Source organism: Eretmochelys imbricata, chromosome 28 (assembly GCF_965152235.1).
Source record: "Eretmochelys imbricata isolate rEreImb1 chromosome 28, rEreImb1.hap1, whole genome shotgun sequence".
Classification (NCBI taxonomy): domain Eukaryota; kingdom Metazoa; phylum Chordata; order Testudines; family Cheloniidae; genus Eretmochelys; species Eretmochelys imbricata.
In genome coordinates this window covers 1909976-1932837 of record NC_135599.1, presented here as the reverse complement: position 1 = coordinate 1932837, position 22862 = coordinate 1909976, and the positions used below count along the sequence as shown (strand labels likewise).

The following is a 22862-nucleotide window of genomic DNA, read 5'->3' as shown; positions in this document are numbered from 1 at the left end:
CCAAGAGAGCCTAGGTTGGCAGTTTTGGGAGTGAGATAATCCTTATTAATATATAGAGAGTAAATGTCATAATCCACTAACCGAAAGGATAAAAGTACTGATAAATTTCTTAGGGTATGGAAATAAGATTCCAAATAAGTAGCTTATGCCTGCATGACATAGCGTCAGGATCCTATAAAATACCTTGTAAGGAAGAGTTTTGAGTGCTTTTTAGTCTTTAGCTCTTTCTTTTCTTAGTCTATAGAATATAGGAGAACAATCGTCCATCATGCTCAGCTTGTGTAGTATACTATAACTACTCAACATTCCTAACTATTGGGGAAGCCAGCACCATTGTGTTATCGGACATGCCAGGAGTAAGGCTGGTCCCTCATCTCCTATTACTGGGTCCTCAAGGAAGGCTGAGACTGTGTTAAGGTACTTATAATAGGAATATTACCACCAGAAGTTTTGGAATTGTTTTACTGTTTTGCAGTCATAAGTTTCATAGCATTTATTATTCTTTCGTTAATCTCAATAAAGTTTTTATCAATTTGGTATTGTCCTCAGTGTAAGTGTTTTTGCCAAGCACCCTGAGAGTCCTCTCCCAATATAGAGCTCTGAGTTCTTGGACCCTGTAGTCTGACTTGTACAAGAACCTATAAATCTTCCAGTTGGATGCGATCAGTGGCAAGCCATAAGAACTAACCCATAAAATTCAGGTAACAAAACAATAACATAAAGTAAGCACTGTACACTTTGTATTTTGTGTAGTAATTGAAACTAATATTTTTGAAAATATAGAAAATAGCCAAAAATATTTAAAAAGGGTATTCTGTTATTGTTAACAGCACAGTTAAAATGGTGATTGTTATTTTTCAAATTGTGCAATTAATCACGATTAATTTTTTTGAATTATTTGACAGCCCTAGTATTTTATATCAATCTTTGGGAATTGGTGAGAAAAGGGGTCAAAACTTAAATATTTGATTGTATGAGAGGGAAAACACCAAGATCTGGGGGATTCTATAGCTTTAGTAATTAGCTAGAGGGGAAAACTGGTAAGGTTTGAAGGGACCATATCGAAATAATTAATAAACCACCACCACCTGACCACCTCCCACCATTGAGCAGGGAAACGTTTTTAAAGCTGCTTTAAGCTGGGAAGGAGCCAGCAGGGGATGGACAGGTAATTGGCAAGTAATAGCTGGGGAGGGACTTGCTTGGGGCAGTTGTGGGTGGAGGCGGCAGCAGCTGGGATTGGTTAATAATTGGGGAGTAAAGGAGGAAGAACTGGAGAGACTTTTATGGATGTTTGAGAGGAGAGGGTCCTGTTCTTCCCCCTCCAGGGATGCTCTGCCTGCACAGAGGTCGTTCAATCTCCAGAGTGTCACACTGTCTTTCCCCTCCCTGACACTTCCAGACACACAAGGGGGAACCCCCCACTGGGGCCCGATTTCTTTCCCCACATTTTGCCTCTCTGGGGCAGATCCTGGCCGGAGCTTGGAGGCAGCCTGAGGGTGGGAGTTTCCTTTGCAGCTAAGGCCCACCCCACCCCCGTCCTACCCCTTCCCGCAAGTTCATTAGCACCAAGGGAGCCGATGTGCAAAAGCCACAAGATCTCAGGATCCCTCTGTGCTCAGAGTCACTTTCCTGCCCGTGCCCAGTTCTCCCACCCCCACCCAAGGGTCTCTCTCAATTACCTGGAGTCTCCGGCTCAGGCTTGGTGTCTGCAGAGCCCAGGGTTGCCCTATGGGCTGGCTCCAGCTGGAGAAACTTCCCCCCACTTCAGCTGGAGACACAAGAAGCTTGAATGCTGGTCTCTCCCCAGCTGGGGAATCAACAGCTGCTCCTGCTGGGCTTCCAGGTCACAACGGAGGCAGAGCAGCAGCTTGTAACAATACCTGGTCTCGGTTCTTTGTTCTCCCCAGTTCCTCCTCGCTCCTCCCTGCTCCCAGCTGCTCCAGCCCCTTCCTGTGTGTGTCCTGCAAACACTAACCCGCGCTGCGGCAGCGATCACTGGGGCAAGGCAGGGCTTTCTCCGGCCGCAGCCAGCCCCCCTCTCTGCTCACCACCCATGTGTCTGTGACTCGCCAGAGCCGCTGTATTTACTGAAACACTCACACACACGCTCTGGCACCTGGCTAGCCCTTTCAGAAGCCGATCTAGCTCGGGGAGAGGGATCACCGCTGGCTGGGAAGAGGAAAGTGACCAAAGTCTCCCAGCCTGAGAGGGAGAGAGAGACTGAAAGGGGCAGAAGTAGTAAGTGGGCAGAGCAGTTCCCAACTTCCCCATCATTTCACCTGTGGGCAGATTCCTAATCAGCTGTGTGCAAATATCCCCAGTGTGGAGCAAAGCACAGATCCCCCAAGTTATGCCCAGGATGCCTCAGTTCAAGGATTCCCTGCTATCTTCCACCCCAGCCCTGGGGTTTTCAATTGCAGTGTAGATGCCCTGAGCCCTTGTGCAGGGCTGTGCCTGCTGCTGCAGCCCTGAAGGGATGGCGCCACCATGTGGCTGGTTTATCCATTCCCCAAGGGGCTGCTTTTACAGGGGAACGCATTTTCTCTGCAGGGAGCCACGAGCGGAAAAACCTGTCTCTGGCAGTGTTCAACCTCGTGGAAACTCTCTTGTGCATCTGCAGCCTCTTCTTGTCCCCTCCCCGAACCTGGCCGCAGGTGCCAGCTGGCCCTGGTACCTTGTCTTGCCTTGGTTCCTAGTTCTGTTCTCTTGGCACAGATCCCCCAGCTCTGGCAGAGTTCTGGAGGTTTTGTGGGGAGGGTGTTTTTTTATTGTTGTTTAGTGGAGGATTTGGCCCACAGTGACTGTTATTGAGTCACACCAGGATGAGTGATGCACAGAAAGGGCCCCTGCTTGAAGTTCAGCCAGTGAGCTATTGCCCTTGGAGCTGGGGCTGCTGTTATTTTATAACCAGCAAAGGATGGTGTGCGTCCCTGACACTTGCCCCAGGATCTTCCTCTCAGCGCCTTATTCACTGCAGACTGGAATCTTACTCTAGCACCAGGTTGAGGATTTCCCTGTTGAGGATTTCCCTGTTTAGTCGCACATTGCAATCTGATTCAACAGCGAGAAGTAAAAAACCTGGGCTTTAGTATATTTCTGAAACTCTGCATGCTTGTGGACATCTTTATGTTCCCTGTGTGTCAGGGTAACACCCATCTCTGATTGTGGCTTGAATGAACAAACAATAACATAGCCGCAGAGGGCACTAAAAGAAAAACTAGATGAAAGGAACTTTTGTGCAATAGTCCGGCCTTTGTGCTGGGATAATATAGTGAATTCCAGCACTGGCCATGGGGGTAACAAACCTTAGCCCATTATTTTGCCTTTAGCCAAGCTCCTGGGCATAAAATCCACTGTTCTTAATGTGGGTAGGACTCAGCAATTATTGAATTAAAAAATCTTCAAAGAAGTAGCTGCAAGTAGTCCCCAAAGGTTTCTTTGTGTTCACATCTGTATAGGAATGAGGCATAAAGCAGAAATGGAGGGAGGATCTCTAAATTTAAATCAGGTTTCAGTGTAGCAGCCGTGTTAGTCTGTATCCGCAAAAAGAAAAGGAGGACTTGTGGCACCTTAGAGACTAACAAATTTAGTGTAAGTAGAGTAGGGGCGTTAGGGGACGAGAGCTGAGGAAGCATTGTTCTAACGCCCCTACTCTACTTGCGCTACATTGATGACATCATCATCTGGACCCATGGAAAAGAAGCCTTTGAGGAATTCCACCATGATTTCAACAATTTCCATCCCATCATCAACCTCAGCCTGGTCCAGTCCACACAAGAGATCCACTTCCTGGACACTACAGTGCTAATAAGCGATGGTCACATAAACACCACCCTATACCGGAAACCTACTGACTGCTATTCCTACCTACATGCCTCCAGCTTTCACCCTGACCACACCACACGATCCATCGTCTACAGCCAAGCTCTGCGATACAACTGCATTTGCTCTAACCCCTCAGACAGAGACAAACACCTACAAGATCTCTATCAAGCATTCTTACAACTACAATACCCACCTGCGGAAGTGAAGAAACAGATTGATAGAGCCAGAAGAGTTCCCAGAAGTCACCTACTACAGGACAGGCCCAACAAAGAAAATAACAGAACGCCACTAGCCATCACCTTCAGCCCCCAACTAAACCCCTCCAACGCATTATTAAGGATCTACAGCCTATCCTGAAGGATGACCCAACACTCTCACAAATCTTGGGAGACAGGCCAGTCCTTGCCTACAGACAGCCCCCCAACCTGAAGCAAATACTCACCAGCAACCACATACCACACAACAGAACCACTAACCCAGGAATCTATCCTTGCAACAAAGCCCGTTGCCAACTGTGCCCACATTATCTATTCAGGGGACACCATCACAGGGCCTAATAACATCAGCCACACTATCAGAGGCTCGTTCACCTGCACATCCACCAATGTGATATATGCCATCATGTGCCAGCAATGCCCCTCTGCCATGTACATTGTTCAAACTGGACAGTCTCTATGTAAATGAATAAATGGACACAAATCAGATGTCAAGAATTATAACATTCATAAACCAGTCGGAGAACACTTCAATCTCTCTGGTCATGTGATTACAGACATGAAAGTTGCAATATTACAACAAAAAAACTTCAAAACCAGACTCCAGCGAGAGACTGTTGAATTGGAATTCATTTGCAAATTGGATACAATTAACTTAGGCTTGAACAGAGACTGGGAGTGGCTAAGTCATTATGCAAGGTAACCTATTTCCCCTTGTTTTTTCCGACACCCCCCCCCCGACGTTCTTGTTAAACCCTGGATTTGTGCTGGAAATGGCCCACCTTGATTATCATATACATTGTAAGGAGAGTGATCACTTGAGATAAGCTATTACCAGCAGGAGAGTGGGTGGGGGGAGAGAAAACCTTTTGTAGTGGTAAACACCCATTTTTTCATGCTCTGTGTGTATAAAAAGATCTTCTGTACTTTCCACAGTATGCATCCGATGAAGTGAGCTGTCGCTCACGAAAGCTTATGCTCAAATAAATTTGTTAGTCTCTAAGGTGCCACAAGTCCTCCTGTTCTTTTTGTGGATACAGACTAACACGGCTGCTACTCTGAAACCTTCCTCTAAGAACTACCCTCCTCAAAAGGAAAAGGAATCTCAGCACCAAAAATAAAATGGGTTGCAGGAATTTTTAAAAGATAAAATACTCACTGTGTGTTGTGCATCCATCACAATTCTTATTAATAAGTATTGTGGCAAGGTACCACCTCGGTCTCACCAGCCTCAGCTGTTTTTAGCCTTGATGAGACAGGCTGGGGTAAAACAGCCCTTCTAAGATGCACAGGAGTAGTCCACTCCTTCTCCCAGCCTGTCTTTTGGGCTTGGTTTTCTTCCCTTATGGGAGGGAATGCAGCCTCCCCTGCTGTCTTGTTGCTCCTAGCCTACTAGCAGCTTGACTCCTTCTCTCTCTCATCCTTCCTTCTTCTCCCAAAAGGGGAGATTTTAAAAAGGTCTCAGGCAGCCCTTAGTTGGAATCAGCTGACCCTAATTGACCTCAGGTAACTGCCTCTCAGCTGATCCTAATTGATTCTCTGGTAACCCCTTCTCAGCTGAACCTGATTGACTTGTAGTTACCTCTCCTCAGTTGATAGGGAGGAGGGCCTTTTACCCTTCTGGGACTGTTTTCTACACACACACCCATTGCAGCTGTCTGTCCTGAGTTTATCACAGTATGTGTATCTCATGACACAACTCATGTCTTTCCTTTGCAAACAAGAGAAGGTGGGAACTCCATGATCCTTAAAATCTAACGAGGGAAACGGTCACACACATTGTTTTCCTCTTTACAGACATTTACTTTAGCACTTATCCAAATGAATTCCATTTGAAATACAAATAATTAAATTCTCTATGGAGTTTGTACTCTCAGATCCATTACTTCTCCCACCCCAAGCTTTGGAGTAAGGTTTGATGTCAGAACTCCTCTGTCCAAGGGGGATGAATTATCCCAAGTAAACTTTCCAGCATTAACCACCATTGCCTATATTAGTAACAAAAAGGAAAAAACAACAACATATACTTCAGTTTTCCAATATAATTCAGGTTATCACATCATTAGCATCTTACTCTTTAACCAGTAAATTCATTTTTAATTTCTTTTTCATTGGTACCAATGACACACCTAAAGATTGCAAAATCTTATATGATGAGATAAGTAGCTCTATGGATATGGGGAATGTGGTGGACATGGTATACTTTGACTTTAGCAAAGCTTTTGATGTGGTCTCCCACAGTATTCTTGCCAGCAAATTAAAAAAGTATGGATTGGATGAATGGACTATAAGGTGGATAGAAAGCTGGCTAGATCGTCAGGCTCAACGGGTAGTGATCAATGGCTCGATGTCTAGTTGGCAGATGGTATCAAGCAAAGTGCCCCAGAGGTCGGTCCTGGGGCCAGTTTTGTTCAATATCTTCATTAATGATCTGATGGATTGCACCCTCAACAAGTTCATGGATGACACTAAGCTGGGGGGAGAGGTAGATATGCTAGAGGGGAGAGATAGGGTCCAGAGTGACCTAGACTTGTTGGAGGATTGGGCCAAAAGAAATCTACTGAAGTTCAACAAGAACAAGTGCACTTAGGATGGAAGAATCCCATGCACTGCTACAAACTAGGGACCAACTAGCTAAGTGGCAGTTCTGCAGAAAAGGACCTGGGGATTACAGCAGATGAGAAACTGGATATGAGTCAGCAGTGTGCCCTTGTTGCCAAGAAGGCTAATGGCACATTGGGCTGCATTAGTAAGAACATTGCCAGCAGTTCGAGGCAAGTGTTATTCCCCTCTATTCGGCACTGGTGAGGGCACATCTGGAGTACTGTGTCCAGTTTTGGGCCCCCCACTACAGAAAGGATATGGACAAATTGGAGAGAGTCCAGCGGAGGGCAACAAAAATGATTAGGGGTCTGGGGCACATGACTTACGAAGAGAGGCTGAGGGAACTGGGCTTATTTAGTCTGCAGAAATGAAGAATGAGCGGGGATTTAATAGCTGCCTTCAACTACCTGAAGGGGGGTTCCAAAGAGGATGGAGCTCGGCTGTTCTCAGTGGTGGCAGATGACAGAACAAGGAACAATAGCTTCAAGTTGCAGTGGGGGAGGTCTAGGTTGGATATTAGGAAACACGATTTCACTAGGAGGGTGGTGAAGAACTGGAATGGGTTACCTAGGGAGGTGGTGGAATCTCCATCCTTAGAGGTTTTTAAGGTCCGGCTTGACAAAGCCCTGACTGGGATGATTTAGTTGGGGTTGGTCCTGCATTGAGCAGGGGGTTGGACTCGATGATCTCCTGAGGTCTCTTCCAACCCTAACCTTCTATGATTCTATGATATGTGTTAGTTTCCTTTGATATCCCAGTTGAGACCAAGTGAGCCATTACGGTTTACCCCTCATATAGGTGCATTCCACTTCCGACAGTTCAGTTATCTCTGGGTCTTCTGCCATAAGTGTTGGTAGAAAGCTTCTCCTAGGAGGGCAGGTTTGCATCATGATAAAAAACAACCTGTGCTTTTTTTTACACTTTGTAATCTTCCGAAGTAGCAGGAGGTGGAGGAGAAAGGGTCCAAATGCATAAGACACAAGAACAAAACTAAGAGACAAATGCATAGAATCAGGACACAAGATTTGTGAATGCTGCAGTCTGAACTCTGGGCCTGATCCATTCATTCCTTCATTGGTTACCATTCCTTCCACAGCATTAACATCCTTGTTGTCCAACCAGGCAGCCAGACTGGGATCCATGGGGAAGGAACGTCCTCTGAAGGCATCAACCATTTCTCACTTTGCCTCATGGAACTTTGGATCTCAATGGTAGAGGACAATTGTTCCCAGTCTAAACCTGGCGTCCTTTGGGGATGTAATCAGTGCCACTGTATTAGGCAGTGGTGTTCCAAAAACAGTTTGACCTGGGTCATAGTGTACCACAGCTTCTTCTCTGGGGTGAAAATGAACAAGTGCGTGCCTGTTAGTTCTACCTGAGTTTTTGCAAATCCTTTGCCTTGGACAGGGTAAATTTACATTTCTCCATTGCAGAATCCTTTACCAGACCACCCAAAATCTGTCTGAGTACTTTTAGTGAAGAATGGCCTCTCAAACATGCCCGGTTTATTTCTTTCAAATGGTGTCACAGATCCAAGTTAGGAATCAGATTAGAGCCCTGGATCCAAGTCTCACTGAGTTACCAGAGATGGGGTTTCTATTAGAAAATAGTTATTTTTCTGCAACTATCTCACATTCAACACTGATTTCATTTTATACACAATTGCAGCAACTAGGAAGGGCGAGTTCAGCAAAGCACCACTTCTCTTTCCTCCAGATCTGCGTAGTTCGGGACAACATTTCCTAATTCACAAGGTTAGCCAGGCGAGATCTTCAGGAGTAACCTCCTGTAGGGCCTGGGATACAACCAGTTTGAGAACCAAATACAAGGGGATTTTGCACCCTTCCATGCCTCTTACTTTGGAATTCTCTCCTTGGATCGTCTGAGACAATATTGACCTGAACAATTGAACACCACTGTGATCATCTGAACTTGCTTCAGTTAGTTGCACAGTTTGGGGTCTGCTGTAGACCACGATTTCAGAGCAGAGATTTAAACAAACTATGGCTTTGTTAGCATGTCCAATAACTTGGCATATTTTCTCCTGTTGACTGAACTGCACTTGGACTTTCTCCGGATCATCATGGCAGGGTGGGAAAATAGCAAAAGAAAAAGAAAAAAAATGGAATCTATTTTACCATTTGGTTCAAATTCCCCAGGAAATATGTTACATTCTGTCAAACAAAACTAATGTCCATTTATGTAACGAAATGGCCTTCAGGAGAGAGAGAGAAAAACCCACCTCTCACCGAGGGGTAAGAACCTTTTTTGTTTCACAGAATGTTAAATTCCAGAGCAGGATACACCTGATGACTCAGAATCAGGACAACAGATTCTTCCATCATCTTCTCTTCTCATCCTTTGAAACCTGCTTCACTCCATGCTGTCTCACAGTTACTGAGTCATGTGATTTAGGAAAGTTTTAGCATCATCATAATGTGAAAAAACAGCCAGCCTTCCCATCCAAAAACAATCCCAACTCAGAAGGGAAAAGACAAGAAGTGTCTTTGCCTATAGATCAAAAATGGGGTTTAAACAAAGAATGATCACATGGTTTTAGATTCATTAAAAAATCTCCTTCTGGGACTGTGACTCTTTTATCTCCAAACCTAGTGATTTAGGATCAAAGAAATTGAACCACGATTCCTAAGCACAGAGAGCTCAGAACACTGTGTCTTGGGAAACTATGGGAGGTGGAGGGAAAGAATGTGAAGAAGATAAACTCTACACAGCTGAGACAGAAGGAAACACTGCTGGGATAATGGGAAAGGAGGGAATCCCTCCGACACAACCGATTGTCTTTGAGTGTCACAGAATTTGCAATAATCAAATACATTTTAAGTGAGAAAATGGTACAAAAAATAAGTGATGTTCAACACAACCCATGGCAATGTGAGAACAAATGGGAATGAGGGAATCAGTGCCCAAAGGGGAACTTGGTGACTTTAACAATCACGTTGCAGTGGGAGCAAATGACACGCTCCAGGGTTGTTTAGACAAGGAAATGATGGAGCACTGGTGAGATTCTGAGTAAACCTGCTAGACCCCCCCCCAGCTACTATACACACGCTATGTCTCTTCTGCAGGAATAGTTGTGGTTTTACATCAAGCTAGCTAAGGCCATGGGAAATCTGAGTGGAGATAAGGGCCAGGTAATTTTATCTCGATGGAGCTAGTTTAGGTCACCCCTGTCCCCTGGAGCTAATGACATTCCTGATAGGAGGGACAGATGCTCCCACAACATGCAGAATAAAGTTGTTGATAGAATGGAGCAGAGGATTAATCCCAAAGAATGGTGAGCTACAAAAGAGAAAAACGGGCAACCCACCTAGGGGACCCAAGAGACCATGTGAAGCAAATAGTTCAAAGAGCTTTTAAGAGGAAATTAGCAAAAACTAGTAAAAAGGAAAAAAAACCTGTTGTCGGCCCTTGATAAAGTTCTTGTGGTGTTTATTTCCCTTGCAAATTCTCTGATGATAAGTAAGGGCTGAGTTCTGAGACAAGCTTTCCCACACTCAGAGCATCTGTAGTGTCTCTAGGCTGTGTGGACCCTCTGATGTCTAATAAGGTCTGAGCTGCGAGCAAAAGTTTTTCCCACACTCACAGCACTCATAAGGTCTGGCTCCTACATGAATCCTCTGATGTCTCATAAGGTCTGAGCTCCGAGCAAAGCTTTTCCCGCACTCAAAGCACTCATAGGGTCTCTATCCTGTGTGGATCCTCTGATGTGCAATGAGGTCTGAGCTCTGAGTGAAGTTTTTCCCACACTCACAGCATTCATAAGGGCTGTCTCCCATGTGGATTTGCTGATGTTTCCTAAGCTTTGAGCTCTCAATGAATTTTTTCCCGCACTCGCAGCACCCATAAGGTCTCTCCCCTGTGTGTATTCTCTCATGTGTAATAAGGCTTGAGCGCCAAATGAAGCTTTTCCCGCACTTGCTGCATTTATAGGGTCTCTCTCCTGTGTGGATCCTCTGATGTGCACTGAGGTTTGAGCTGCGAGTGAAGTTTTTCCCGCACTCCCAGCACTCATAGAGTCTCTCTCCTGTGTGGATCCTCTGATGTGCAATGAGATCTGAGCTCTGAGTGAAGTTTTTCCCACACTCACAGCATTCATAAGGGCTGTCTCCCATGTGGATTCGCTGATGTTTCCTAAGCTTTGAGCTCTCAATGAATTTTTTCCCGCACTCGCAGCACCCATAAGGTCTCTCCCCTGTGTGTATTCTCTCATGTGTAATAAGGCTTGAGTGCCAAATGAAGCTTTTCCCGCACTTGCTGCATTCATAGGGCCTCTCTCCTGTGTGGATCCTCTGATGTGCACTGAGGTTTGAGCTGCGAGTGAAGTTTTTCCCACACTCCCAGCACTCATAAGGTCTCTCCCCTGTGTGGATTCTCTGATGTTTAATAAGGTCAGAGCGTCTCCTGAAGCTTTTCCCGCACTCACTGCATGGGTTATTTCTCCCTCTTGTGTGGATTTTGTGCTGGGCTGTGGTTTCCTCAAGGTACTTGTGAGGTCTCCAAAAATGAATGGAGCTCTTTGTTTTTTCCCTTGGCTTGTTTCCCTGCCTCCTCTCTGGCCTGTGCTGATTCTCACGACCTTCTCTCTGCCCATGACTCCGGGACGCATCCTCCTGAGGTACCACTGGCAGCAACGCCCTGTGTGGTTCCACTTGCTCAGCATCTTCCTGAGGAGGTTTCTTCTCCTCGTCCTCACTCACCAGCCCAGCACCTGCTGCGACAGAGAGAGACGCCTCAGAAACAGGGATGGAAAAGGGGAGAGCAAACCAAAACAAGTGCTGGAGAGATGGAAATTAATCAGGAACTGAATTTCCCCAAAGTCTTTCCCACGGGACAGGAGGGGATCAATCCTTCCTGTAAATCCCATTGAAACACTCAGGGGGAAGGGAGGCCAAGGAGGGAGCTACTGCCAGGTGTCACTCAGGATGGGTAGGAAGTCATGAGCGACATCTGCCCTGAGGATACAAACCTGCTGGGGACAATCCTGAACTTGGAGAACTCACAAGGTCTCTGTCGGGAATCCCAGCTGTGTCCTTCAGACACGGACAGGTTTCGAATTGATTTCATGATTCCTCACCTGTGTATGCACCCCTGAGGCTCTCTGTCTCCTCTGAATCAGAGATCTCTGGGACCCCCGGTTCATCCTCTTGTTTCAGATGGGAGATCGCATCAGGTTTGAAAACTGGGAACTCTGCAGAGGGAAAAGAAATCCAGTAGGTTCGTGGGAGATTTGTCACACACAAAAATTTGTTTATTTTAACCCCAGCCCATTCGGAAGTTGCAATATGCTGGGGCCAGCTCCCCAGAGGCTCAAACGTGTCGGAGGCTCTGCTGAAAGAGGGATTTAACTAACTCCATCTCTGCTGGGAAAACACACCACCCGACAATCGTCCTCAAAGGGGGGCCTAGAACACAGAGACTGTAACTCCACAGCCTAGAAGGGGAAGATGGCAGCAGGCAAGGAAACCTCCTGCTTCTTTCTGAGAAAGAGAAATAGAGTTGCAGGGAAGCTGGGAACAGTGAGCATGGGTTGGTGGGAGTCAGCAGACTAAGCAATAGGAGGGAGTGAGCACGGTATCTCAGGAACATTAGATGTCAGGAAAGCACGTCTTGAGGAATGAGGCATGGGCGGCAGGTATCACAGGCCAGGGGAGGCTGAACCCACAGTTTGCCCCCAGGCCTCCTCCTCTGGGGCTCTTCCCCTGTGGCCCGGGCCCTGGGCTAGGGCAAGGCGGGGCCCAGGCTGCAGGCAGAGACTCCGGGGAGCTGGAGCCAGTGCACGTGGGCGCCTCTGGGATTCGGCAGAGGAAAGGGGAAGGATCTCAGGCAGAAGGGGCGGGCTGGGCTGGGGGGCTCTAGCAAAGGACTCTAGCAAGTCAGACAAAATGGGAGGGAGTCTGGAAATCCCTCAGGGTCTGGAGAAGGCTGGGGAATTAGATGCTATAATTCAGGAGCAACAGACTCTAGTTCCTCTGGAAAAGGAGAATATAAAAAATATTCATGATTAGGGGTCTGGATGATTAGGGGTCTGGAACACATGACTTATGAGGAGAGGCTGAGGGAACTGGGATTGTTTAGTCTGCAGAAGAGAAGAATGAGAGGGGATTTGATAGCTGCTTTCAACTACCTGAGAGGTGGTTCCAGAGAGGATGGTTCTAGACTATTCTCAGTGGTAGAAGAGGACAGGACAAGGAGTAATGGTCTCAAGTTGCAGTGGGGGAAGTTTAGGTTGGATATTAGGAAAAACTTCTTCACTAGGAGGGTGGTGAAACACTGGAATGCATTACCTAGGGAGGTGGTAGAATCTCCTTCCTTAGAAGTTTTTAAGGTCAGGCTTGACAAAACCCTGGCTGGGTTGATTTAATTGGGAATTGGTCCTGCTTTGAGCAGGGGGTTGGACTAGATGACCTCCTGAGGTACCTTCCAACCCTGATATTCTATGATTCTATGATCTGTATGATGGGATGGATAAATATCCATCCCATGGAAAAGGAGAATTTGAACAATATTAATGATCTGGATGATGGGATGGATTGCCCCCTCAGCAAGTTCACGGATGACACGGTAGATACACTGGAGGGGAAGGATAGGGTCCAGAGTGACCTAGGCAATTGGAGGATTAGGCCAAAAGAAATCTGATGAGGTTCAACAAGGACAAGTGCAGAGTCCTGCACTAAGGACAGAAGAATCCCATGCACCGCTACAGGCTGGGGACCGACTGGCTAAGCAGCAGTTCTGCAGAAAAGGACCTAGGGGTTACAGTGGACGAGAAGCTGGATATGAGTCAGCAATGTGCCCTTGTTGCCAAGAAGGCTAATGGCATATTGGGCTGTATTAGTAGGAGCATTGCCAGCCGATTGAAGGAAGTGATTATTCCCCTCTATTCAGCACTGGTGAGGCCACATCTGGAGTATTGCATCCAGTTTTGGGCTCCCCACTACAGAAGGGATGTGGACACATTGGAGAGCATCCAGCGGATAGCAACGAAAATGATTAGGGGACTGGAACACATGACTTATGAGGAGAGGCTGAGGGAACTGGGATTATTTAATCTGCAGAAGAGAAGATTGAGGGGGGATTTGATAGCTGCCTTCAACCACCTGAAGGGGGGTCCCAAAGAGGATGGAACTAGGCTGTTCTCAGTGGTAGCAGATGACTGAACAAGGAATAATGATCTCAAGTTGCAGTGGGAGAAGTCTAGATTGGATAGTAGGAAACACTATTTCCCTAGGGAGGTGGCGAAGCACTGGAATGGGTTACCTAGTAAGGTGATGGAATCTCCATCCTTAGAGGTTTTTAAGGCCCGGCTGACAAAGCCCTGGCTGGGATGATTTAGTTGGGTTTGGTCCTGCTTTGAGCAGGGCTTGGACTGGATACCTCCTGAGGTCCCTTACAACCCTAATCTTCTATGATTCTAATAGGAATTGGGCCATGTGACATCAGGCGGGACTGACTCAAAGAGCCAAGAGAGATGCTGCAGATAGGGAGGAGGAAGGACGATCTTCTGCATCCCCAGAGTCACTCCCAACCTAGAACATGGCCAAGATAGCCCACTTTTCGCAGGGAAGGGGTCATCTTGTGGCTGGGAGGAATGGAAGGCCTGAGAAATGGTGGCTAGGAACACAGTAGGCAGGGAAGTGGCAAGTGTGGTGGTGGGTGGGCACTCAGCACTGGAGAAAGAAGAGTGAAAACAATAATATTTGAAAATGTAGATAAAATAAAGTGAAATGGGACAGTAAGAAGAATGGGGCGCAGCCCCTAAATCAGTGAGGGCTCTGTAGGGACTCTGTATTAATGGGGTAGGATCCTGGCAGCTCCAGATCCCCCCAGACCTCCCCTCCACTCACTCCCAACGAACAGCCCCTCTCCCTTTCCCATGTGTCCCTTAATCTTATATCTAGGGCCCTACCAAATTCATGGTTCATTTTGGTAAATTTCACAGTCTGAGCATTTTAAAAACCTTTATTTCCCCTGTGTCAGATATTGAAATCTTAAATTTCATGGTGTTGTAACCATAAGGGTCCTGACCCAAAAGAGCACCATGGGTGGGGTGTCCCAAGGCTATTGTAGTGAGCCCACAGTATTGCAACCCTTACTTCTGTGCTGCCTTCAGAGCTGGGTGCCTGGCCAGCAACTACCTCTCTCTAGCTGCCCAGTTCTAGAGCCCCCCTACAATATCCAGATTTCACAGGGGAGACGGGATTTCACCGTATGTGACATATTTTTCATGGCCGTGAATTTGGTAGGGCCCTCCCCTGTAGCTCCAAACCCCTGAGATGGGAGTTGGAGCTGCTCTGTAATATTGTTGAATACTGTACATTGACCTGGCTATTGGGACAACTACTGTATGCATATGCTGGTTCAATGTAATGGGGGGGGCTGTATGGAAAACAAGCAGGAAGAGAAGAATAATGGCTCAAAATTAGCCACCCTTTGGCAAACACTTGAAAATTGTTATGAGACAATGCAGGAATTATCAGCATTGCCTGTTCTATCTCCCAGCTCCAGCTAACTTGCAGAACTGGGTTAGATGAGCAGGGCCAAACTGGAGTGAGGTAAAAAGGAAGTCCATCTCAAGTAGTTGGAAAGGGGAAAGAGACAGAGACATGGGGGGGCCAATGGGGTGTCTGAAGAAGTTACATCTGCTCTCACGGATCCACAGGGTCTGGTCTACGTTTCAGCCTAGTTTAGTCTAGAGCAGCAAAAGTTAAGGCAGGGTCCGTACTGGCCAGGCCAGTGCAAGTAGCCAGCAAGTTGGTTTGGAATCCATGTCAGTCTCTCTGACAGTGCCAGGAGAGAGCCCAGTTGCCTGCCCCCTTTCCTCTTTCTTCTCCAGCTCAGCCCGTTACTCTGCTTCCCTGCTGAGAGGAGGGGGCGGGGGATTCTCTTTCCTCGCACTTGGTTGTTGCCATGTAGAAATGTCCTGGCCATGGGAGGTGACTTGGTCTCTTTGGATTCTGCATTGATCTGGGTCAGCTTCAGCGTGACCTTTAATGACCCATTCAGCGCACCCCAGCCAGCTACCTGATGCAAACAACTCAAATCTCCAGTCCTGCCCCAAGAGCAGAGCAATATTTTTTTCACCCCAGGTAGCAATGCAAAGTTGTCATAAAAATAAAGGGAAGGGTAACCACCTTTGTGTCCACAGTGCTATAAAATCCCTCCTGGCCAGAGGCAAAACCCTTTCACCTGTAAAAGCTTAAGAAGCTAAGATAACCTCACTGGCACCTGACCAAAATGACCAATTAGGAGACAAGATACTTTCAAAGCTGGAGGAGGGAGAAATAAAGGGTCTGTCTGTCTGTGTGATGCTTTTGCTGGGAACAGATCAGGAATGCAGTCTCAGAACTTCTGTTAGTTAGTTAGTAAGTAATCTAGCTAGAAATGCGTTAGATTTCCTTTTGTTTAATGGCTGGTAAAATAAGCCGTGCTGGAGGGAATGTGTATTCCTGTTTTTGTGTCTTTTTGTGACTTAAGGTTTTGCCTAGAGGGAGTCTCTATGTTTCGAATCTGATTACCCTTAAGGTATTTACCATCCTGATTTTACAGGGGTGATTCTTTTACCTTTTCTTTAATTAAAATTCTTCTTTTAAGAACCTGATTGATTTTTCATTGTTCTTAAGATCGAAGGGTTTGGGTCTGTGTTCACCTGTACAAATTGGCGAGGATTTTTATCAAGCCTTCCCAGGAAAGGGGGTGTAGGGTTTGGGGGGTATTTTGGGGAAGACGTCTCCAAGTGGAATCTTTCCCTGTTCTTTGTTTAACACGCTTGGTGGTGGCAGCATAGGGTTCAAGGACAAGGCAAAGTTTGTACCTTGAGAAAGTTTTTAACCTAAGCTGGTAAGAATAAGCTTAGGGGGTCTTTCATGCAGGTCCCCACATCTGTACCCTAGAGTTCAGAGTGGGGAAGGAACCTTGACAAAAGTACACAGGGAAACTGAGGCAGACATCGGCATCATAAAACTATCACCCCAATTCCCACTGGGTCACACCTGCCTCGCTGACCACCAGGGTAAGACAAGCAGGCGTGAAGATTGTTATTTTTAAATCCTTTTTTCTCTTACCCTTGATTTCTACTGCAAAATAGACATGACTTTGGCGTGAAGAAAGCTGATTTGTTACTGTACACAAATGATTGCAGACTGACGAAGGTGTCTGCACTCAGGCTGGCTTGCTGGGTTCATCTGTCGGGCATTGTAGCCCAGGGCCTGGCCTAGGAAGAGGAGACTTGCAGAATTCCACTCCAGGAGAGAGAAAGGCACAAGGCCTGACTGGGGTGGGGGTCTCAAAGAGCTGAGGAAGGGGATGGAGATTCAGCTAGCCCTGTCACTCACTAATACACCCACACCCCTTCCTCCCAGCCCTCTCCATCTCCTGGGACCCCGCAAGCAGTCACTCTTTATATTGGCTCCTCCTTTCCCATGTCTTGCAGCCCTGCTCACTACCAGTTATCCCAAATTTCCTGCTCACCAACCATAGGCACTGACTTCTATTTTTCCCGGTGGGTGCTCCACCCCAAAGCCCCCCGCAACACACTTCTCCTGGGGCCCCGCCCATACCCCACCTCTTCCCACCTTGCTCCACTCCCTCCCCCAGCCCCCTTCCCTGCCTGTCCTTCATTTGCTCCTCTCAGCCTCCTCCCGCAAGGTCCCCCTACCCCCCACTGGCTCCTCTCCGCCCTCCCTGGAGCACCTCCCGCCTGCTGCTGAATAGCTGATCTGGAGCCAGCCCTGGGGCCGCCCCACAGCTGTGCCTGGCATGTGCTGAGCCCCCCCCCATTTTTTTTCCATGGGTGCTCAAGCCCCAGAGTCTATGTCCCCAACCATTTTGCATCCCACTCTCCCAAGCAGTCCTTGCTCCCACCTCCCACCCACAGGGCCAAAAAGTGCCCCTTCTCTTCCCCTCCTGCATTACTAGCACCCCCATTTCCTGGAGCACCCACCCTGGCCTTTACTTCCACCACCACCAGCACACCTTGGTCTCCCCCTGCCCCCTCCACCACCACGTGCAATTCAAACTGGAGACTGGGAAGCAAAAACACTGAAACAAGCATTAAAAATAAAACTTTACTAGAAACTCATTCTTGCTAAGGTGTTAAAAATAAAAACCTGATATTGCCTTCTCTGACAGTGGGCTGCTCTGTCCCAGCCCCACTGTGAAGACAGCCACCTGCAAACAGTGAACTGTACGGGGTGGGGAGCTGAAATGGAGTCCATTTTAGCTCAATGGAGTCCCTGGGTGACAAAACCATTTCTCTGAAATACAGCTCAGGGGTCCAGCAATAGGAGGGGGGTTTCTGCAGAGTTCCTTGTGAGTCCCTCATAGTTTATGTGTTTGTATGTAGCCATAAAAGCCTGTATTCAAAGCCAGCGGGAGGCCATAAGGCATGCAGATATTAACATGTTATCCTGCTGATTCCCACACAGATTTTTCCCCAGTCCCAAGTGCTGCAAACTTTTCCCATATCAGGCACTCAAGACCTAGAGTCACATTTCCCGAAAAGGTATATTTGCCAGGGTGTCCTCAGTAGCGGATCAGCCCACTTCCCATACAGATGTGCTGTTCAGTCACAATAAATTGGCATACTTTGATGGCATACATAGCTGGCTTGCCACCAAAGACATGGAATAAAATCTCTTTGCCATTCAGGAACCACAAGAACTGTTGTGTCGTCTGTGACGAAGTGGGACTGTTCTTACTGTTTTCTCTGAATATTGTGGGGGTGCCTCAGTTTCCCCTATGCAGTTCTTAAGTATCTAGATGGTGGGATAAGGGTGTATGATCATTGCAGAGCCCTAGAGGGCAGGTGTGTGCAGGGGTCTGGACACAGAGAATGGCCAACACCCTGTTTCCTGGCAACTGATGGCCTGGACCATCGCCCCTGCAAGGTGAGAGCTAAAGGGTTGGAGAACAAAGGAATCTGGTGACCTCCTGGCCCGGGAAAGGGACAAAGAAGAGGAAGGGCTGGAGGGAGTTTCAGTTTGGCGCTGGCTGGGGACGAGGAGTGAAGTGCAGATGGAGTTGTCTGGCTCACTGCCCCCCAAAATGGACACAGCTGAGGGGTCCTGTTCTCTGTACCTACAAGCTCTGTTTTAGACCACGTTCCTGTCATCTAATAAACCTCTGTTTTAATGGCTGGCTGAGAGTCACGCCTGACTGCGGAGTTGGGGGGCAGGACCCTCTGGCTTCCCCAGACCCCGCCTGGGCGGACTCGCTGTGGGAAGCGCACGGAGGGGCTGAGGAGGCTGAATGCTCCGAGGTCAGACCCAGGAAGGTGAAAGCTGTGTGAGCTGTGTGTCCTGCAGACAGTCTGCTCACAGAAAGGAGACTTCCCCAGAGTCCTCCCTGGCTGCGTAGGGAGCAGTTCCAGAGCATCGCCGGGGACTCCGTGACAACTAGTGGCAGCGGTGGGATGTACTGCACCCCGTGGATGGTGCTTCCTGCAGTAAGTGACGGGGGAGCAGCAAAACGAAGGGCGACTGACGGGGACCAGGCGTGCTGAAGGCTCAGAGAGGAGCAGTTTCGGGGGGCGGTTAACCCCTGGAGTGTGTGACCAGCGAGAAGGACTCTGCAGTAATGGGGTCCCCCTGGGGACTGTGGTGAGCAGTCTCAGGGGTGGAGGAGCCTGCGGCTTGGCCCTGGGAGAGAGAAGGACTTTTGCAGTAACAGGGTTCCTCTGGGGATTGCAGCAAGCTGTCCCAGGGACGGAGGAGTCTGCACACTAGGGGTTCTCCCTGGAAACCATGGGGAGCTGAGATCACACAGGCCTGTGAGTCCACAGCAACTTGGGAAGGGCGGAGTGATGGCCTGTCACCGTCTCTTTAAGAAGGACATTGTAACCCTGTGCAAAAAGAGAGGGTTACACGGTGGAAAGTTCACCAAAGTACAGTTAATCGTGCAGCTGGAGGAGGATGACCGCTCTAAGGAGCAGTTCCTGACCCCAAATGGGGCTATAGCAGGATCTGGGAGCAGCTGGAGTGGTAGCCAGGCACCCCCAAGACTCCTGACCCTGACCAGACGAGGGTCTTCCCGATCAGGTTCCCCATCAGGGGAATGGACGGGATGGGAGCTGAGTCCAAGAGAGCCAGAGGACTGTGAGAGACAGCGAGAGCCCGAGAAAGAGCTGCAGAAGCATGAACTGGTGGTGGTGGGGCGGAGAGGCCTAGGGGACCTCCCCGGGGTGAGTGGGGATAGACCCCGGGGGGCCAGTTCCGCAGGGAACCTTGAGACTAAATTGCTGCCCCTGGTTAAGGAGCAGGGGGATGTGGATGCCACCTCACTGCCTTTGAGCAGGCTGGAGATTTGAACCAGGGGGACCCTGTGGAAAAGCCCCGGTGTCTAGCTCCCTTGCTGGGTCCCAAGGCCACAGACTCCGTCAGCCAGATGGGTGGGGAGGTGGACAGGCTCCCACTCCTGACCCCAACCTATATGTCTGTGTGGCGTTCCCTGGGGCCAGGCCCCTTGGACCCCCAGTGGGAGCGGAAGGTGATGGTCAATGGGGAGCCATTCCTGGGGTGGCGAGATGCTGGGACAGAGAGAACAATTGTCAGGCCCCGGATGGTGCAGCCCAACCAGATGCTGAGGGGCTGTGTGAGCTGGGTGAAGGTCCCAGGGACGAAGCCCCTCGCCCTGCCTATGGCCCAGATCCTTGTGCAGACCCAGGAAAGGTGGGGCTGGCTGGTCGCTGGGGTTCTCCAGGGTATCGGCTGTGAGACCCTGTTGGGGGGTGACTGTGTCTCTTCGGGACAGGATCCAGGCCCTGCTCCTGTAACGGCCAAGGGTTTGAATTTGAACCCAGGGAACCAATCGGTGGAGAGGGAAATGGTCCGTGAAAATGCAGATGACCTGGCTGGCAGGGGGGAGGAGCGGCTAGGCTCAGGATACCTGCCTGCCTGTAACCAGACCCTGGGGCTGGGTGGGTCAGAGAGATGCTCCCTGCCCCCCTGAACACCAGAGAGGGGGCTCCTGCTGGCTCTGATGCTGTAAGGAGAGCAGAGAGCTCGCTGCCTGCCCCCACTGGGACAGCAAGGGCAGCGCTGAGCAAGGGGGAAGATAAGACCCCAGCTGAATGGGGGGACCCACAGGCAGGGCAGGTCAGCTGCCAACCAGGTTTGCCTTGTCCAGAGGCGCTGCTGGGAAGTGAGCCCACGGCAAGGATGGAGCTACCAGGGACAGGGCTCAGTGGGGCTGTGACCCCAGGCCCAGCCAGCGAGAGAGAAGACTGGGTAGCTGAGTCTGCAGAGCAGAACAGCTGGGTAGTTAATCTCTCGAGGATGCAGGGGATGGCAGGTCTACTCTCATCTCTAGACACTTTGGATATGACTTGTAGTCTCTCAGTGAATTTAACATCTAGTTCCTTGTGGAAGCAGAGGTTGGTAAGGGAAGGACAACAGAACTTTGAGAGCACACCTTGTAAAAGGGAACCTGAGAAGGGTAGCTGCGATTTGCTGGAAGTAGCTCAGGGTAGTGAGAAGAAGCAGCAGTTTATCTGTTGGGAGTGGCAAAGTGCTTGGTAAGGAAAGTTTGGATGAGCCTAGGCAGCCTTGTGAGCTGATGGCTTTGTCTAGTCAGCAGGGTGGGAAGGTGAGGAGAGTGGAAGATGAGTGTCCCTGGACCTTACCTGTTAGCTGGGTGGAGAATTGGGACAGTGAAGGAAACGTGCCTGTGTCTGCCAGGGGTATTGACTTGCCTGTGGAGGGAGCTACCCTGATCTCCAAGCACTTGTCTGTGAACAGCCTTGTGTGCTGGGACCAGGGGAATGAGATCCCAAGCTGTGTGTCTGGGAAAAGAGAAAGTGTGTCCGGCTCTTCTTTGTCTGTGGAGCAGACAGAAGGGCCCTTTCAGCCTGTGATGGTTGAGAATAGTGCAGTTGTCTCAGAGTTGGTTCTGGATTCAGCTAAAGCCTGGGAAGGGAAGGGTCCTAAGTTTGTGTCTGCTCGGGAGAATGGCCCTGTAACTAGGTCGCATTCAGTTAGTGTCCTAGCAAAATCCCAGAGACAATTCTGGTGCTTGTATTTTGCCTGTTGCTAGTGTGTTGCTGGGAAAGGGTGTAGCAACTCTGTCTAATCAGGGTGAGATCCTAGCCAGGGCACAAGGAGAGCAGAAAGGTGATTTGATTGTGTTACCTACTGAGGGTGTGGAAACCTGTAGCAAGAAGGAAAAGATTCCTGCACTTGTGTGTGGCAAAGGGAAGGAGAATGCTTCTAGCCTTTTATCTAGGAAGTCTGTAAGTTTGCCTGAAAGGGGATGGTGTAGGAATCCGCCGGATGGGCCAGAGGTAATTCTGGATGTAAGTGAGTCCCAGAAAGAGTCTGTTGTTGCTCAGGAAAGTGTTCCTCTAGAGCAAGACCTAGGTGAAGAGGTTAAGGGCAGAATTTCTGTGAAGGGTGAATTGTTACGTAGAAAATCCCCTAGGGAAAGGAATCCCCAATAGTAGTCTTTGCAAGCAGTTTACTGCAACTGAAGGGGAAGCCAGACGAGCTGGTCTGGACTGAGCAGTGCCAGAGGGCTCTCTGTGCGTTGAAGAAGGCTCTAATACAGGGCCCAGTAAATCTGGTAAACCCAGACTTTGCCAAGGCCTTTATAGTGTTCACTGACATCTCAGACACAGGGTGGGGTGTGGGGCTGATGCAAGCCAATGCTACGGAATGGGAGAGATGCTGGGGCATGCATGGAAACGTTGGTGGCGTCGAACTTCCCCAGGTCACTGGCTAAAGTGACCTTACTCAGTTCGGTCTTGAAGGGGGGAGAGATGTGACGAAGTGGGACTGTTCTTAATGTTTTCTCTGAATATTGTGGGGGTGCCTCAGTTTCCCCTATGCAGTTCTTAAGTATCTAGGTGGTGGGATAAGGGTGTATGATCATTGCAGAGCCCTAGAGGGCAGGTGTGTGCAGGGGTCTGGACACAGAGAATGGCTGACACCCTGTTTCCTGGCAACTGATGGCCTGGCCCTTCCCCCCTGCAAGGTGAGAGTGGCCCGGGAAAGGGACAAAGCCCAGAGGAGGAGGGGCTGGAGAGAGTTTCAGTTTGGCGCTGGCTGGGGACGAGGAGTGAAGTGCAGATGGAGTTGTCTGGCTCACTGCCCCCCAAAATGGACACAGCTGAGGGGTCCTGTTCTCTGAACCTACAAGCTCTGTTTTAGACCACGTTCCTGTCGTCTAATAAACCTCTGTTTTAATGGCTGGCTGAGAGTCACG

The 22862-nt window shown here is 48.8% G+C and overlaps 1 protein-coding gene and 1 long non-coding RNA gene across 2 annotated transcripts in view; one reads left to right on the top strand and one right to left on the bottom strand.

Annotated features, from left to right (window-relative positions):
- The window catches only part of LOC144258335 (uncharacterized), a 33192-nt gene extending 32683 nt beyond the window's left edge, over positions 1-509 (top strand). The window contains exon 4 of the long non-coding RNA XR_013344671.1: positions 238-509. This is a non-coding gene — a long non-coding RNA (uncharacterized LOC144258335). The remainder of the gene's footprint in view (positions 1-237) is intronic.
- Positions 510-5921: 5412 nt separating this feature from the next.
- Positions 5922-22862, bottom strand: part of LOC144258278 (uncharacterized) — a 30306-nt gene continuing 13365 nt past the window's right edge. The window contains exons 8-9 of the mRNA XM_077806725.1: positions 11743-11856; positions 5922-11379 (exon numbers count right to left, since the gene is read on the bottom strand). Of these exons, the coding sequence (XP_077662851.1) occupies positions 10352-11379; positions 11743-11856 (1142 nt within the window). The 3' untranslated portion in view covers positions 5922-10351. The remainder of the gene's footprint in view (positions 11380-11742; positions 11857-22862) is intronic.